At 44.5% G+C, this 14657-nt stretch overlaps 1 protein-coding gene across 2 annotated transcripts in view; it reads right to left on the bottom strand.

Annotated features, from left to right (window-relative positions):
• The window catches only part of Terf1 (telomeric repeat binding factor 1), a 37095-nt gene extending 33920 nt beyond the window's left edge, over window positions 1-3175 (bottom strand). For both annotated transcript variants that reach the window (XM_041667886.1, XM_041667885.1), the window contains exons 1-2: window positions 2886-3175; window positions 259-354 (exon numbers count right to left, since the gene is read on the bottom strand). In XM_041667886.1, the coding sequence (XP_041523820.1) occupies window positions 259-354; window positions 2886-3156 (367 nt within the window). In that variant the 5' untranslated portion in view covers window positions 3157-3175. The remainder of the gene's footprint in view (window positions 1-258; window positions 355-2885) is intronic.
• Window positions 3176-14657: the final 11482 nt, after the last annotated feature.

Genomic DNA, 14657 nt, shown 5'->3' with positions numbered 1-14657 from the left:
TCATGGTCAGGCAGAACGGCTTCATTGTTTTAAGAAGCCCTTTAAATAATATGTAGCAGGCTAAAGTTTGAGAGTCACAGTTCTACAAAGATAAAACTGTATTTATTTGCTTTAGATAAGCTTATGTGTATGCCAACTGCAGGTAGGCAAACCTCCTCTCCCCCAGCCAAAAGGAAATACAGTGTTCATCAGTTTCTCATGTCTTATATTTAGTCATAAGTTAAAAGATTCTAATATAAAATAAAAATTTGTATTTACCAAGAGATTTTCCTGCTGCAATTCTTGTCAAAAACTGACATATATATACAGTTCTCAACTGGTAAGTTGTAAGACTGGGTAGTCCATGAATAATAGCTAAAAAAGAAAAGAAAGAGTTCATTAAAATATTATCACACCCTAATAGCAACAATACAATGTTAAGTATTAGATTATAAACACTTAGGATGGCTATTCTTGGTTCTCAACTTGACTACATTTGGAATTAACTAAAACCAAAAATGGATTGACACGCCTATGAATGATTTCTTTCTTTCTCTCTTTTTTGCTTAACTGAACCATCTGAAGTGAGATGATCCACTTCCAATCTGGAAATTAGGTGAGAAGACGAATCTTTGATCCAGATCTTCTGAGGTGGGAAGATCCACCCCTAATCTCAGCCATATGTTTTTCTAGAATATATATAAAGGACATGGAAGAGGGAAGCTCTTTTTGCCAGTTTCCTCCCACCCTCGATAAACATTCTTTTCCTGACATTAGAGCCTATTTCTTTGGGATTCCAGCATATACTGAAGGCCATCTGTGACATCAAGCTCATGGATTGAACACTTACTGGATTCTTGGACTCTGTACATAGGCAGCCATTGCTGGATTAGCTGGACCACAGTCTGTCAATCATTCTAGTAAATCCCTTTTCTATGTATAGACTTATTATATATATATATATATATATATATGTATGTATGTATCTTGTTAGTCTAGAGAAGCTTGACTAATAAAACACTCAACAAAAACTGATCATAAATTTAGAACTATACAGTCTTTTTTTTTTTTTAAGTTTTTCGAGACAGGGTTTCAGCGTGTAGCTTTGGAGCTGTTCTGGAACTAGCTCTGTAGACCAGGCTGGCCTCGAACTCACAGAGATCTGCCTGCCTCAGCCTCCCAAGTGCTAGGATTAAAGGTATGTGCCACCCCCGCCTGGCAGAACTATAGATTCTAATCATTCAATTTCTTAAAAATCAGAAAAAAGTTTTGTAATATAGTGTTCTTACACAATGTAACTCAGTTGTGAAATACTCAAAATTGCTTTTAAAAAGTAGTGTATCAAACTACGACTTTGAAATTCATACTATAAAATACTTTATATTATAGGAAATATACATATGTCAAGGTTTCCACTGAGTTTGTTCAATTAATAAAAATCGAGTTTAAAAAATTTATTTCTCAAATATTTGAATTCTCACAAGGATGCACCTGGCAGTGAATGTGCATACTGGTGAGTGAACCATATTCCTGGATCTCTCACACGCAAGCAGGAGGATAAACTTGGCTCTCACTCTGCAAGTGCTATAAAACTTTAACATTTAAACAGAAGGTTTCATTTTTATTTCTCGTGCACGTCTGTCTGTGTAATACGTGCATACAGTGCATGCTGAGGTCAGAAGAGAGCATTAAATACCCTGAATGGAGTTCCAGACTGCCATGTGAGTGCTGAGAATCAAGCCCAGGTTTTCTGGAGGAGCAGTTAGTGCTCCTAACTACTGAGCCAGCTCTCCTCACTCACCCTCTCCCTTTTAAGAAAGGCCTTCCATTGGTCTGAAGCTTGCCAAAGTAGGCTAGGCTGGCTAGCCAGTGAACCTTGTCTTCCCAGCACTGTGAATACAAGTATGTTAAGCTTTTTCTTTCCTTTTTTTTGTTTATTACTTTATAAATAATACCAATAATACCAATCAAAATTTCCACTTCCTCCCCACTCCCCTTCTCCACCTCCAGTCCTAAGAGAGGGCAAGGTACCCTGCCCTACGGGAAGTTCAAGGCCCTCCCCCAGATACACTGCTCTTAACTTAAAACAGCAGGGGTAGTTGAAATTATGCCTCCTGTTTGAAAAATTGCCAGCTTGGGCATCATGATGAGCTGACTCTTCAGAGCTCCAGGCACAGAAACATCCAGAACTGTGCAAGACGTACCCCTTCTTTCTATGGGCCGACTAGGTCAGATATATGTTACAGCGACACAAAGCTGACATGCGCTGCACACGTAGGAACGAAACAGGAGTTCACGGTGACATTTCCAACTCTACCTTGTCAGCACAGAGTAACCGTAGCCTATTCTCAACCACAGCATAGGGAAGTGACTTCGTTTCAGGACTTCATTTTCTACTTAAAGTTACCTACCCACACCACGGCTCCAACTTTATCTGTGAGGAAACTTTCCTAAACACGGATCTGGGGCACCCCTCTTAACCTACTGGCACCTCGGATTAACCAACACTTCTCTAGAAATAATGAGTATTATTATAGCTGGGATGCAGTCTGTCAGTATGGCTTGATGAGAATTTGCAATTAAATATTACATTTAGACTATAAATACACCTGGTCATAGTAACGTTATCATCTCCGTCGTCGTCTGGCCAGGTCTGGCTTATTATTGCCAGGGGGTTTGCAAATTTACATAATTGTTCCCGGGAGGGAACGAGACTGCTGCTCAAGGAACACCTGGGTGGCCTGGGCCCGAAGGAGGCAGTGGGAACCCAAGTTCTCCATCTTCGCCCATTCGGTCCTGCGGTCAAGCCCGACAGGGACACGGAATGGGGAAGGGGTGGGGGACCCCAGCTCACAGGAGCCGGTTTCGCGTGCCCCCCACCCCGGCTGTGCGCGGCCCGCACCCACCTTCCGCGCTGTCTCGAGTCCGACGGAAGTCCTCGGAGCGGCCGTCGCGGAAGGCTCGGCACAGAGAGAGGCAGAGGAAGTCGAGCATCCAGCCGGCGGCCACGGCCTCGGCCTCGGCCACCATCTCCGCGTTCTCCTCCTCCGGGACCTGCAGCTGGCGCTCGGGCAGCTCCGCGTCGCCTCCGGTCACCTCCTTCTCTGGACAGTCCGCATCTTCCCGGCCCGCACAGCCCAGCGCGCTCGGGGCCGCTAAGGTGGCAGCCGCCGCCATGTTAAAGCGAAAGCGGGCGGGGTGCCTCAGCGGGCGCCGGGCGCTAAATGGCTCGCGCTGGTGCGGAAGTCAGCCAATCGCATCGCTAGGGTGGAAGGCTGGGTCGAGCGTAGCTTCCGATTGGCTGAGACCTGCTAAATAGCCTGTCAGTCTGAGGCGGGGCTTTCCCTGTAGAGGAGCTGCTGGGGATAGGAGACCAGCCTGGTCTACAGAGCTAGTTCCAGGACAGGCTCCAGAAACCTCAGAGAAACCCTGTCTCGAAAAACCAAAAAAAATAAAAAAAAAAATAAAAAAAAGGCATGCGCATAGTTGAGCATATATACTTTTGTTGTATGATAGGGCCTCTCTTGGGTATATTCCCAAGAGTGGTATTGCTGGGTCCAGGGGTAGGTTGATCCCGAATTTCCTGAGAAACCGCCACACTGCTTTCCAAAGTGGTTGCACAAGTTTGCATTCCCACCAGCAATGGATGAGTGTACCCCTTTCTCCATAACCTCTCCAGCTAAGGCTATCATTGGTGTTTTTTATTTTAGCCATTCTGACAGGTATGGTATCTTAAAGTTGTCTTGATTTGCATTTCCCTGATCGCTAAGGAAGTTGAGCATGACCTTAAGTGTCTTTTGGCCATTTGAAGTTCTTCTGTTGAGAATTCTCTGTTCAGCTCAGTGCCCCATTTTATAATTGGGTTGATTAGCCTTTTACGGTCTAGTTTCTTGAGTTCTTTATATATTTTGGAGATCAGATGCCCTTCAATGGAAGAATGGATGAAGAAAGTATGGAATATATACATATTAGAGTACTACTCAGCAGTAAAAAACAATGACTTCTTGAAGTTTGCGTACAAATGGATGGAAATAGAAAACAATATCCTGAGTGAGGTAAGCCAGACCCAAAAAGAGGAACATGGGATGTACTCACTCATATTTGGTTTCTAGCCATAAATAAAGGACATTGAGCCTATAATTCATGATCCTAGAGAAGCTAAATAAGAAGGTGAACCCAAAGAAAAACATACAGGCATCCTCCTGAATATTAACCTTCATCAGGCGATGAAAGGAGACAGAGACAGAGACCCACATTGGAGCACAGGACTGAAATCTCAAGGTCCAAATCAGGAGCTGTTGAACTCTAGCGTCCAAACACCGAGAAGGAGTCACCCCCAGAGACCATCTCATACACCACAGCCGATGCAAAAGCATGAGGATTTTATTAATTCTGTCATGACAGGGTCCCCCAGCATTTGGGAAGCCGAGGGACCCCGAATAGTGGGTACAGTCTACTTTTAAAGGGGCCACAGAAGCAAGGGGGGTTGTTCTTTGACTATTCTGATTGGCTTATTTGAAAGGACTATTACCAATAATTGACTGGAGAGCTGTTGCCAGATCAGATGAGGTAAGAGGTCATTTTGACCCCGTTTCCCAGGGGACCGAACCAAAGCATACGTATATGGGTAATTGTTCAGGAACTGAGTACGTGCGAGTGTAGCTGTTAGGTCCTTGGTTCCCAGGGGAGGAGGGGAAGCACTATGGCACAGAGGCTGAGAGGATTCAAAAATGGCTTCAGGATTGTCTTAAAGTCTTACAAAGCAGAAGGAAAGAGAGCACGAGCAAGGAACTCAGGACCTTGAGGGGTGCACACACACACTGAGACCATGGGGATGTTCTTTCGGGAAGTCATCAAGGCCAGCTGGCCTGGGTCTGAAAAAGCATGGGATAAAACCGGACTTGCTGAACATAGTGGACAATGAGGACTACTGAGAACTCAAGAACAATGGCAAAGGGTTTTTGATCCTACTGCACGTACTGGCTTTGTGGGAACCTAGGCAGTTTGGATGCTCACCTTACTAGACCTAGATGGAGGTGGGTGGCCCTTGGACTTCCCACAGGTCAGGATTGTCCCTGATTGCTCTTTGGGCTGATGGGGGAGGGGGACTTGATTGGGGGGAGGGGGAGGGAAATGGGAGGCGGTGGCAGGGAGGAGGCAGAAATCTTTAATAAATAAATAAATTTAAAAAAAAAAGAAAAAAAATGCATGCACAGTGGTGCCCGCCGCCTTTAATCCCAGCACTCGGGAGGCAGAGGCAGGCGGATCTCCGTGAGTTCTAGACCAGCCTGGTCTACAGAGCTAGTTCCAGGACAGGCTCCAAAACCACAGAGAAACCCTGTCTCGAAAAACATATATACATACATTATATATATCACAAACTGCAGGGTTCTGCTTTGGAGTTTTCTAGAGTTCTGGCTGGGGTCAGGGGTCAGGTCTAGTGAGTCCCCACTGATGCCGAGCCTGCTAGTCTGAGGACCTCTGCTATACAGTGTCCGCATTAACTGTGAGGTGCATTTGCACGAGGCACCGGAATTACAATAGATCTTGTGTGATAGTTACTAAATGTCCTTTATAATCATCCACAACACAAGTCCCTGAATGTTTATCTTGGTTTGGATGAAGATGGGCGATCAGGTTATTTTTCTTTTTAAGTATAGTAGATTCACTTAGTGAAGATTTACTGAACATGATTTGTGCACTGTCGGGTACCAAGGAAGCCAGGGACAAGTCTCATGCAGTATGAGTGGCTCCTCCCAGGGTTTCTCATCAGGCTGCAGTACCCTAGGCTGAACAGCTTTCGGCAGAGCCTTCACTGGGGAAACCCTTCCGCACCTGAGCAGAGTTGTTACATTGGGGAAACCTTTCACTGAAGCAGGGCTGTAAGCAACTATGTTTTGGTTACTTTGTGGCATTCCTTGGCTCCTGACTGCAAAGAACCCTTTCTGTCCTAGAGGCAATGATTACAGCCTTTGTTAATGAAGAACATAGATTATTCCTACCCAGGGAATAGGGATAGCTTATATTTAACCAAATATGAGCGCCAATGGCCTGAACACAGACTCAGGTTGCCCGATGGTCTACTGTGTGGAAGTGATGACATGAACTTTAATGGTCACAAAACAAAAGGACATCCATGAGTCAACCCATTTACCAATCATTGGAGAAGACAGGCAAGAGATGGGTGTCAGGACATACACGGTCCAGAAGCAGTCCTGCGAGGAGGATTCTGAACACTGGGGGAACACTCCAAGAACACAAGCATCTTGTGACCTCACCTTCAAAGCATGGAATTGTTCTTGGAATGCATCTTTGTGCTGCTCCCAGGTGTATGGCTGCTCCCAGGTGTGATAGGAGTGAGTTTACTTCAGATTACTCATTATTGCTTGCTGCTGTTATTCAACTAATGTTTAAACTCTCCTTTATGTGCCTCTATGGTGAAATGTATTTTTGACAGATGTGACTTGTCCTTGTGATTGTATATAGCCTGAACTCATGAGAACTTTACTTTCGTGACTTTTCTCAACCCTTAAAGTATAAATTGTCTGATTCCCCAAATAAAGTTGGCTATTGCATAAGACAATATCAATGGTGTTATGGTAAAACGCCGCAGGTCCCCGAGTGGAGACAGTGGGCAGCAGGCACAAGACCATGGCAGGACATGAAGGCAGCTGGTCCCAGGCAGGGAACTGCGCTGCGGGTGAGAGACAGATTCCTATTAGGCACGCCACACAGAGAAAGAGAATATTTATTTAGTGGGTTATGGAGGAGAAAAGGAAAGGGGGGAGGGGAGAAGGGAGAAGAGGAGAGAGAGAGAGAGAGAGAGAGAGAGAGAAACAGGGAGAGAGAAAGAGGAAGGAGAAGTGGGGAGAAATGAGAGAGGCAGTAGCTGCCTCTTCCAGAGACAGACAGAAAAGAAGAAACTCAGGTTGGAAGTGGAAGAAAGATCTGCTTGACTTGGTGGGGGAGGGAGTGGGCAGGGCTTGTCTCTTAAAGGGACAGGACAGAAACAAGTAAACAGGAAGTGTGTGAGGCAGCTGTGATTGCAACATGACATAAAATCCTGTTTTGCAGTACTTTTTTGTAAGTAGAAGTAGCACACTAACATAGTGATAAAAATTGTACCAAGTAGGGACTGGAGAGATGGCTCAGAGGTTAAGAGCACTGGCTGCTCTTCCAGAGGTCCTGAGTTCGATTCCCAGCAACCACATGATGGCTGACAACCATCTGTAATGAGATCTGGTGCCCTCTTCTGGCATGGAGGTGTACATGCAGGAGGCACATTGTATACGTAATAAATAAATCTTTAAAAAAAAAATTGTACCAAGTAGAGTTACTTACACACCTATAATCCCAGCACTGGAGTTGGTAGAGGTAGATTTGTTGAGTGCCAGCCTGAGCTACTGATGAGGTAGGAGGGATGGTTAGAGCCACTTTTATATTCTGTGTTATAAGGACTCGCATGTACAGAGGAATTTGCAAACCTATTATTATTAGCTTGACATGTACCTACAGTGAAACTTCCCTAGCCCAGATGCCCTTGGAGGAGTGTACAAGGTTGATGGTGGTAGACATTGTCTTAGACTCAGCATTTCAGTGAGTACCTGAGCCCAGACGTCTATGGAAGGATGGAAGTGTGTAAGGGATGACGACAGGAGACATCCCGTGTCTCAGAATGCGGCTGGCCACCTGGTGGTAGGGACAAAACTGAGCCCCGAAATGACTGCCTGCTTCTGACAACTTGCCAGCTGAGTATTCTAGAAGGAGATGAGACGGTAGGCAGTTTTAGAGTGTTAGCATGCTGCCTTCCCAGATTACTGTCTGCCTGAATAATTCACATCTCATTGGCTTTCGTGGTGATGGGGATCAGGAACTCTGGTATTGGGGTTACACTGCACAGTGTGATCCTGTCCCCCTGAAACAAAAAGGTAACACAATGAATGCATAAAATGGTCACACTCTCAGTTGGCACCAAGTATTGTGGGCTACATATTGTCTTTGATAAGCTTTTATGTGACCAGAAGGAGTGTCATCATAAATTCAGGAGTAATGCCCTCCTTGCATCATGTCATTGCCACGGTGACAGCACCAGGTCACAGAAAGTTTTCAGCTCCCTTATATTTCTAGAGTGACAATCTCCCTCAACAGGCCCACCATTGGCTGAAATGTTTGACACGCATGGCAGCAAATGGAAGATTTGGGGACTTGTTCCCCATGAACATTTACTTTAATGCTGTGTTTAGGAAAAAATACCTTCTGGTGTATGCTTTTAGCCACTCACTGATTACTCAATATTTTTAATAAAATACATCTGCCCAAAGCAAAAGCGATAGCTTGTGTAAATAAAAGAGAGAGACGATGAACTCTTGGGAGTGAGGGGTTCCTTCCTACTCCTCCCTCCCTGGCAGCTCTGGGTATGGGAATCAGAGGCCCCCTTTCTACTCTTCCTTGTTGGCACTAAACCAGCTCCTGCCCTTGTGATGAACTTTCCCCCTTGAATAGAAAACTGAAAAGTGATAGTGTAAGGTGTTGTGCCCAAATTAAGACCCCCAAAGAGAGAGAGAGAGAGAGAGAGAGAGAGAGAGAGAGAGACAACAAAGCAATAATTAGCACATTAAAGCACAAAAGACTTTGACAAATTCCCTGGACAAGACACATAGTGATGCTTTCTCCCTCAGTGGAAGAAACCCAACCCCCCCTCCACCACCAAGGCAGGTGGGGGTCTTCCTTCTGCTTCCAGTCTGAGTTCTTTCCTTTCAGTCTCTCTCCCAAAGAGGCAGCTTCTGCCTTGCTCCCTCCTCCCCACTTCTCCCCTTCCCTCCTCTCTATCTCTTTTTCTCCCTCCCTCTCTCTGCCTCTGTCTGCTCTTCTTCCTCCTCCCCTTTCTCCTCCATAATCCACTAAATAAATACCCACTTTCTCTGCATGGTGTGCCATCTGTCTCAGTCTCTCACCCGCCATGCAGCTCCCTGCCTGGGACTCACTTCCCCTCATGGTCCGCGGGCCACTCAGGGGATTCCTGCCTGGGACCAGCTGCCTTCGTGGCCAGCTGTTGTCTCGTGCCCGCTGCCCACTGCCACTACTCAGGGACCTGCGGCATGGTCTCAAGACCAGCTGCCCACTGCCACCACTTGGGGACCTGCAGAATTTTACTTAAACCATAACAGAGAGACCTATCTATGCCTACCACAATAGCATGGTTTCTACTTAACAACCCAGCACCTCAGTTGCATATGTAATCTCTAAGTTTTTAGAAATCACATCTAAAAAGCTAAAAGAAATAAATTAATTTTAGAATCATAGTTTATTTGACTCAACCAATCCAAAGCAAATTATAAGATTGGGGATGGTGAAAAGGAAGAGACTGATTATTGGGTACAAAGCTAGGATAAATGCTACCGTTCTATTGCACAGATGGCTGTTTTTTTTTAAGCTTCAGTTTTTCTTTTTCTTTCTTTCTTTTCCCCTTATTAAAAATAGATTCTCTCCTCACATAATAGATCCAGATTATGCTTTCCCCTCCTTCTACCCCTCCCAACCCCTCTTTAAGAACTCTCCCATCCAGTTAGACTCACTTTCTATCTCATTACAAAACAAACAGGCTTTTAAGGGATAATAATAAAATATAATTAACATAAAACAAAAACTTTCCCATTGGAGTTGGACAAGACATACAAATAAAAGCATAAACAGCCCAAGAGAAGGCATTAGAATCAGCTTGCACACTCAGGAATTCCATAAAAACACTAAACTGGAAGCCATAATACATGTGTCTAGAGGGCCTGGTGTAGGCCAGTGCAGGCCCTGTGCATGCTACTTCAGTCTCTGAGTTCATATGAGCTTTGATTACATTTGTAATGATTTCAGCCACATAAGGCTGATACTTCCTGGTTCTAGGGGTCATGCAGGTGCAGGCAAGCCCTCAGGCTGAACTGCCTAATGCCCCCCAGGGATGTTAAAGGGCCCCTGCATGACCCATGTATGACATGGATTACATCATCCACATATGACTCAGCTAAGCCCTTGCGCTCATGCGTGAGCCCTGTTATCTGCATATGACATAGCCTTGTCAATCCCTGTGCGCATGCGCTAGGCTGCTTTTAAAAGCTGGATGTGCCATCTTCCTCTCTCTCTGCACACTCACTGACTTCCCCCTCTAATAAACTCCTAAGCAGGTTTGTTGTATGTTCCGTGTTTCCTTCTCACTCGTGTCAGGTAATTTTTTTATTTTTTTTTAAATTATTTATTTATTATGTATACAGTGTTCTGTCTGCATGCATGCCTGCAGGCAAGAAGAGGGCGCCAGATCTCATTACAGGTGGTGGTGAGCCACCCTGTGGTTACTGGGAACTGAACTCAGGACCTCTGGAAGAGCAGTCAGTGCTCTCAACCGTTGAGCCATCTCTCCAGCCCCTCGTGTCAGGTAATTTAAACGTTGACTTAGAGGTCCCTGCTTTTCTGGTGTCCTCCATCCCCTCTGGCTCTTACACTCTTGTTGTTTTGGTTTGGTTTTGGTTTTTGGACACAGGGTTTCTCTGTGTAGCCCTAGCTATCCTGGAACTCACTCTATAGATCAGGCTGGCCTCAAACTCAGAGATTTGCTTGCCTCTGCTTCCTGTATGCTGGGATTAAAGGCACCCAGGTGGCTTTTACACTTTGACTTCTATTGGGTTCCCTGAACCCTGAGGGGATGGATTTGATTGTTGGAGCCCATAAGACTACACAGTAAATGACAGATTCATAAAGGTAGACCTACAAGTGTAAGACTTATGGGGCACCTGTTTTGCAGAGCTTTGGGAACACTTGTCTTTTGGAAAAGTCACTGTCATATCTGTGAAAACCTTGTGAAGCCATGATTTTCCCCTTCAAAATGGAATTTATTCCCAGAACACTTCAGCAGTGTAACTTCTGCATAGGCAACAGAATGACCTTTTTCCATACCTCCACACCAGAGACCTTGGAGTGGTGGCATTCACTCTTTGTTCTAACAGTCAAATTTACATAGAGTCAGTCCCACAAGATTACCTGCTAACAGACCACATAGACATTTCTATAGAAGACAGGCACTGAGCAGGAACACATCATGCCCCACCTTTGCTAACAAACAAATCTGGACGTCCCCAAAGCTGGTTGTCACAAATGAGATTAGATGAGGAGAGTGGGTGAATCCAGGACTCAGGGATGTTTAGTAACTTTATCTAATGGTTTGGGATGTCAGGTTTTTCCCCTTGAATTCTGGTTCTTTCCCAGGTCAGGCCACCTGTTCCAGAGTACTTTTTTTTTCTTTCCCTTTTTGTGCTTTTGGTATGCATATTATCATTGTCCTTGTGTGTGGAACTTTCCAACTGTCTGTAAAAACTAGAAACCTCATGGAGATCACCCCATATTCTTCTTTTTCTTCTCCTTGCTACTTCTTCTACTTCTTTCCTTTACTCTCCTTCTTCTGCTTTCTTCTTCTTCTTCTCCCTTTTATTTTTCTTCTTCTTCTTCTTCTTCTTCTTCTTCTTTTTTTTTTTTTTTTTTTTTTTGGTTTTTTTGAGACAGGGTTTCTCTGTGGCTTTGGAGCCTGTCCTGGAACTAGCTATGTAGACCAGGCTGGTCTCGAACTCACAGAGATCCACCTGCTTCTGCCTCCCGAGTGCTGGGATTAAAGGCGTGTGCCACCATCACCCGGCCTCTTATTTTTCTTCTTATCCATGCTTCTTCACTTCACTTTTTTCCCCTCACAATAAATAAATAAAGAAAGAACATGCAGAGGTAATGTACTTTAGTTAATCTTTTTTTATCCTCATATTCTTGCCTGCCATAAAATATCTTATTCTGACCCCTGATGGGGTACTGAGGCTGGTAGTCAAGGCCCCCGATATTTGATGAAGATTTGTTGTGGGATAATCAGTAGAGAAGACTGTTCAGACATGGGTTAAGCCAATAGAAAGTCTGTATTAGCTGGCTTGCAACTACACTGGGTGTTCGGGATCCCAGTGTAGAACAAGCTTGTCTCAGGGTGGGCTTTTAAGCACAAAAACCATGTTCTAGCTTGGCATACTTTAGTTAACAAGAACAGTTAGCCAGAAGCAGAACTACAGAAGCTGAAAAGCAACTTGGTATGTTTAGAGCCTTTCTTAGAACTGTGGATTTTGGTGGATTAGGTCATGCTGTCTTCTTGCTGAGTTTCACAGCTGGAATGAAATTTCCATCATGGAATCTGTTGTCTTGGGGTCTGTTACTGTCTGGAGCCCTGTTACAACATCTCATTTTGAAAGACCCCCCAGGGTTGGAAGACTCTCACTCAAGTCTTGGGATAACACGACCCCCTAAGAACTCACGAGAGACATCCTTGCTGTAATTGAAAGACCTGGATAAATCCAGACCCCCATAGCAGGAAAAAGTAAAGCCAAAAATCTAAGCAGGGAGAGAAGAATCAGAAATCTAGGATTAGCCCGTTCAGTGACTGTGTTTCAGGAACTAGCTGAAGATAAAGTTAGATTGTAATCTTGAGAATAATCCTGAGAAACAGGGAGTTGTCCCCTTGTGATCATCACTGGTATTTTCGGGATTTTCTATGATGCCCTCCCTACCCCCTTTGGATTACTGGGCTGTAGTTTCTTCCTTTAAAAACCCCTTCTCCCAGTTACTCGGGGTTGAACTCCTCCCCTGCATTGGTTATGAGTCTCGGCCCCAGTGCACTGGTTCCTCTCTTGTCAAATAAACCTCGTGTGATTGCAGCAAGGTCGGTCTCTCATGAGTTACTGGGGGGAGGTGTCGTATTATCCCGAGACTTGAGTGAGAGTCTCCCCACACCGGGGGTCTTTCATAATCACACAAGATTTATTCACAGGAACCAGCGCACTGGGGCCTGGGGCGAGACTCATATCCCATGCAGGAGTAGAGGAGTTCAACCCCAAGTAGCTGGGAGAAGGGGTATTTAAAAAGGGAAGAAACCACAACCCAAAGAGGGTGGGAAGAATGTCATAGGAAGATCTGAAAATATCAGTGATAATCACAAGGGGGTGACTCCCCACTTCTCAAAATTTTTTTCAAGATTATAATCTAACCTTGTGGTTAGTCAGTTCCTGGAACAAAGTCACTGAACCGGCTATCCTAGATTTTTGGCTCTACTCTTCCTGCTAGGGGGTCTGGATTTATCCTGATCTTTCAGTTTAGGGCTGGATGTTCCAAGGTTTCTCACTCTGCATAAAGTCTGGCATTGGGTCTCTGCATTATTCCTTCTGCTGATAGGGGAATACTGTAGTTAATAATGCAGACTAAATCCCTCTCTTTCTTTCCTTCTTTTCTTTCTTCCATTCTATTTCATTTTTCCAGTACTGAGACCAAATCCAGGGCCTTGCAAATGTTAATTAGGTAAACACTCTACCTTGGCATTGTATCCATAGCCCATGGCCATGAAATTTTGAATGGAACATACTACAGAACACATTGAGTAACTTGATCACTGCACCTTCCTATGGCTAAATCATTTACTTTTCTCATTGTTGTGTGTCTTGGTTGGTCTTTCTGTCAACTTGACATGAGCTAGAGTAATATGAGAAGAGGGAGCTACAGTTGAGAAAAAGCCTCCATATCATTGGCCTGCAAGCAAGTATATAGGGCATTTTCTTAATTAATGATTGATATGGGAGGGTCCATCCACTGCAGCTGATGTTAACTCTGGGCATATGGTCCTGGATGATATAAGAAAGCAAACCGAGCAAGTTATGAAGAGCACACCAGTAAATGGTTCTCCAGGGCCTCTGCTTGGGTTTTTGCCTCCAGCTCCTTAGTTCCTGCACCCACCGACTTCCCTCAATGACAGAGTGATCTGAGCATTGCAGCCTGAAATAGATCCTTTCCTCTCCACGTTGCATTTGGGCATGATGATATAACATAACAGAAATCCTAATTAAGACACTCTGACTAAATGCCTGACAAAAGCAGCTTAAGCACAGAAAGGTTTATGTTGACTCACAGTCTGAAGTGATATAGTCCACTGTGGCTGGGAAAGAGTGATAGTGAGAATAGATTTAGCAGTCAGTCACATTGTGTCTGCAGTCAGGGAGCAAAGATACTCAAATAATGAACTTTTACTTGCCTGGAACCCTAGCTAGAGAATGGTGTAGCCCACATTCAGGGTGGGCTTCCTCCTCAGCTGGCACTTTTAGAAATGCCCTCAGAGACATATCAACAAGTGTGCCCATTAGGTGATTCTAAATCAAGTCAAAGTGATAACGAAGGTTAAATATCACAGATATCTACAATAGCTGTGTTTAACAGTTTGAGAAATGCTATTGCAAACTCTATAGAAATATAGGCAGTTGGGTCTCACTGTTCCTCTCATGCTGGTCTTAAACTTGTGATCCTGCCTCAGCCTGCCTAGTGCTGAGATTATAGGTACGGGCCAACATAGTCAGCTGTCTTTACTATAAACTAAAGGCTCCAGGAGCCTCAGATCACTTGGTCTCTTTGAGCACATCCTTCTACTAGACATGTTTTGTTTACTTGATGCAATTGTTATCATCTCTTCTTTGCATTCCTTACATCTTGCCAAACATGTCTCAGATCTTGCTGACTATTCCTTTTCTCAGTCTACATTGAATGTTGAAGTGTCCTCAACCTTAGGGTTTAAAAATCCTTCCTAAATCTCACTGTATATTGGTTAGTTGACCTTATCTCCTCCCATT

This window comes from Microtus oregoni, unplaced genomic scaffold, assembly GCF_018167655.1.
Source record: "Microtus oregoni isolate MIOR12 unplaced genomic scaffold, Mior012 000017F_ref0000208, whole genome shotgun sequence".
In the NCBI taxonomy this organism is placed as follows: Eukaryota; Metazoa; Chordata; class Mammalia; order Rodentia; family Cricetidae; genus Microtus; species Microtus oregoni.
The sequence above is the reverse complement of the archived record's forward strand: the minus strand, read 5'-3'. Positions and strand labels throughout refer to the sequence as shown.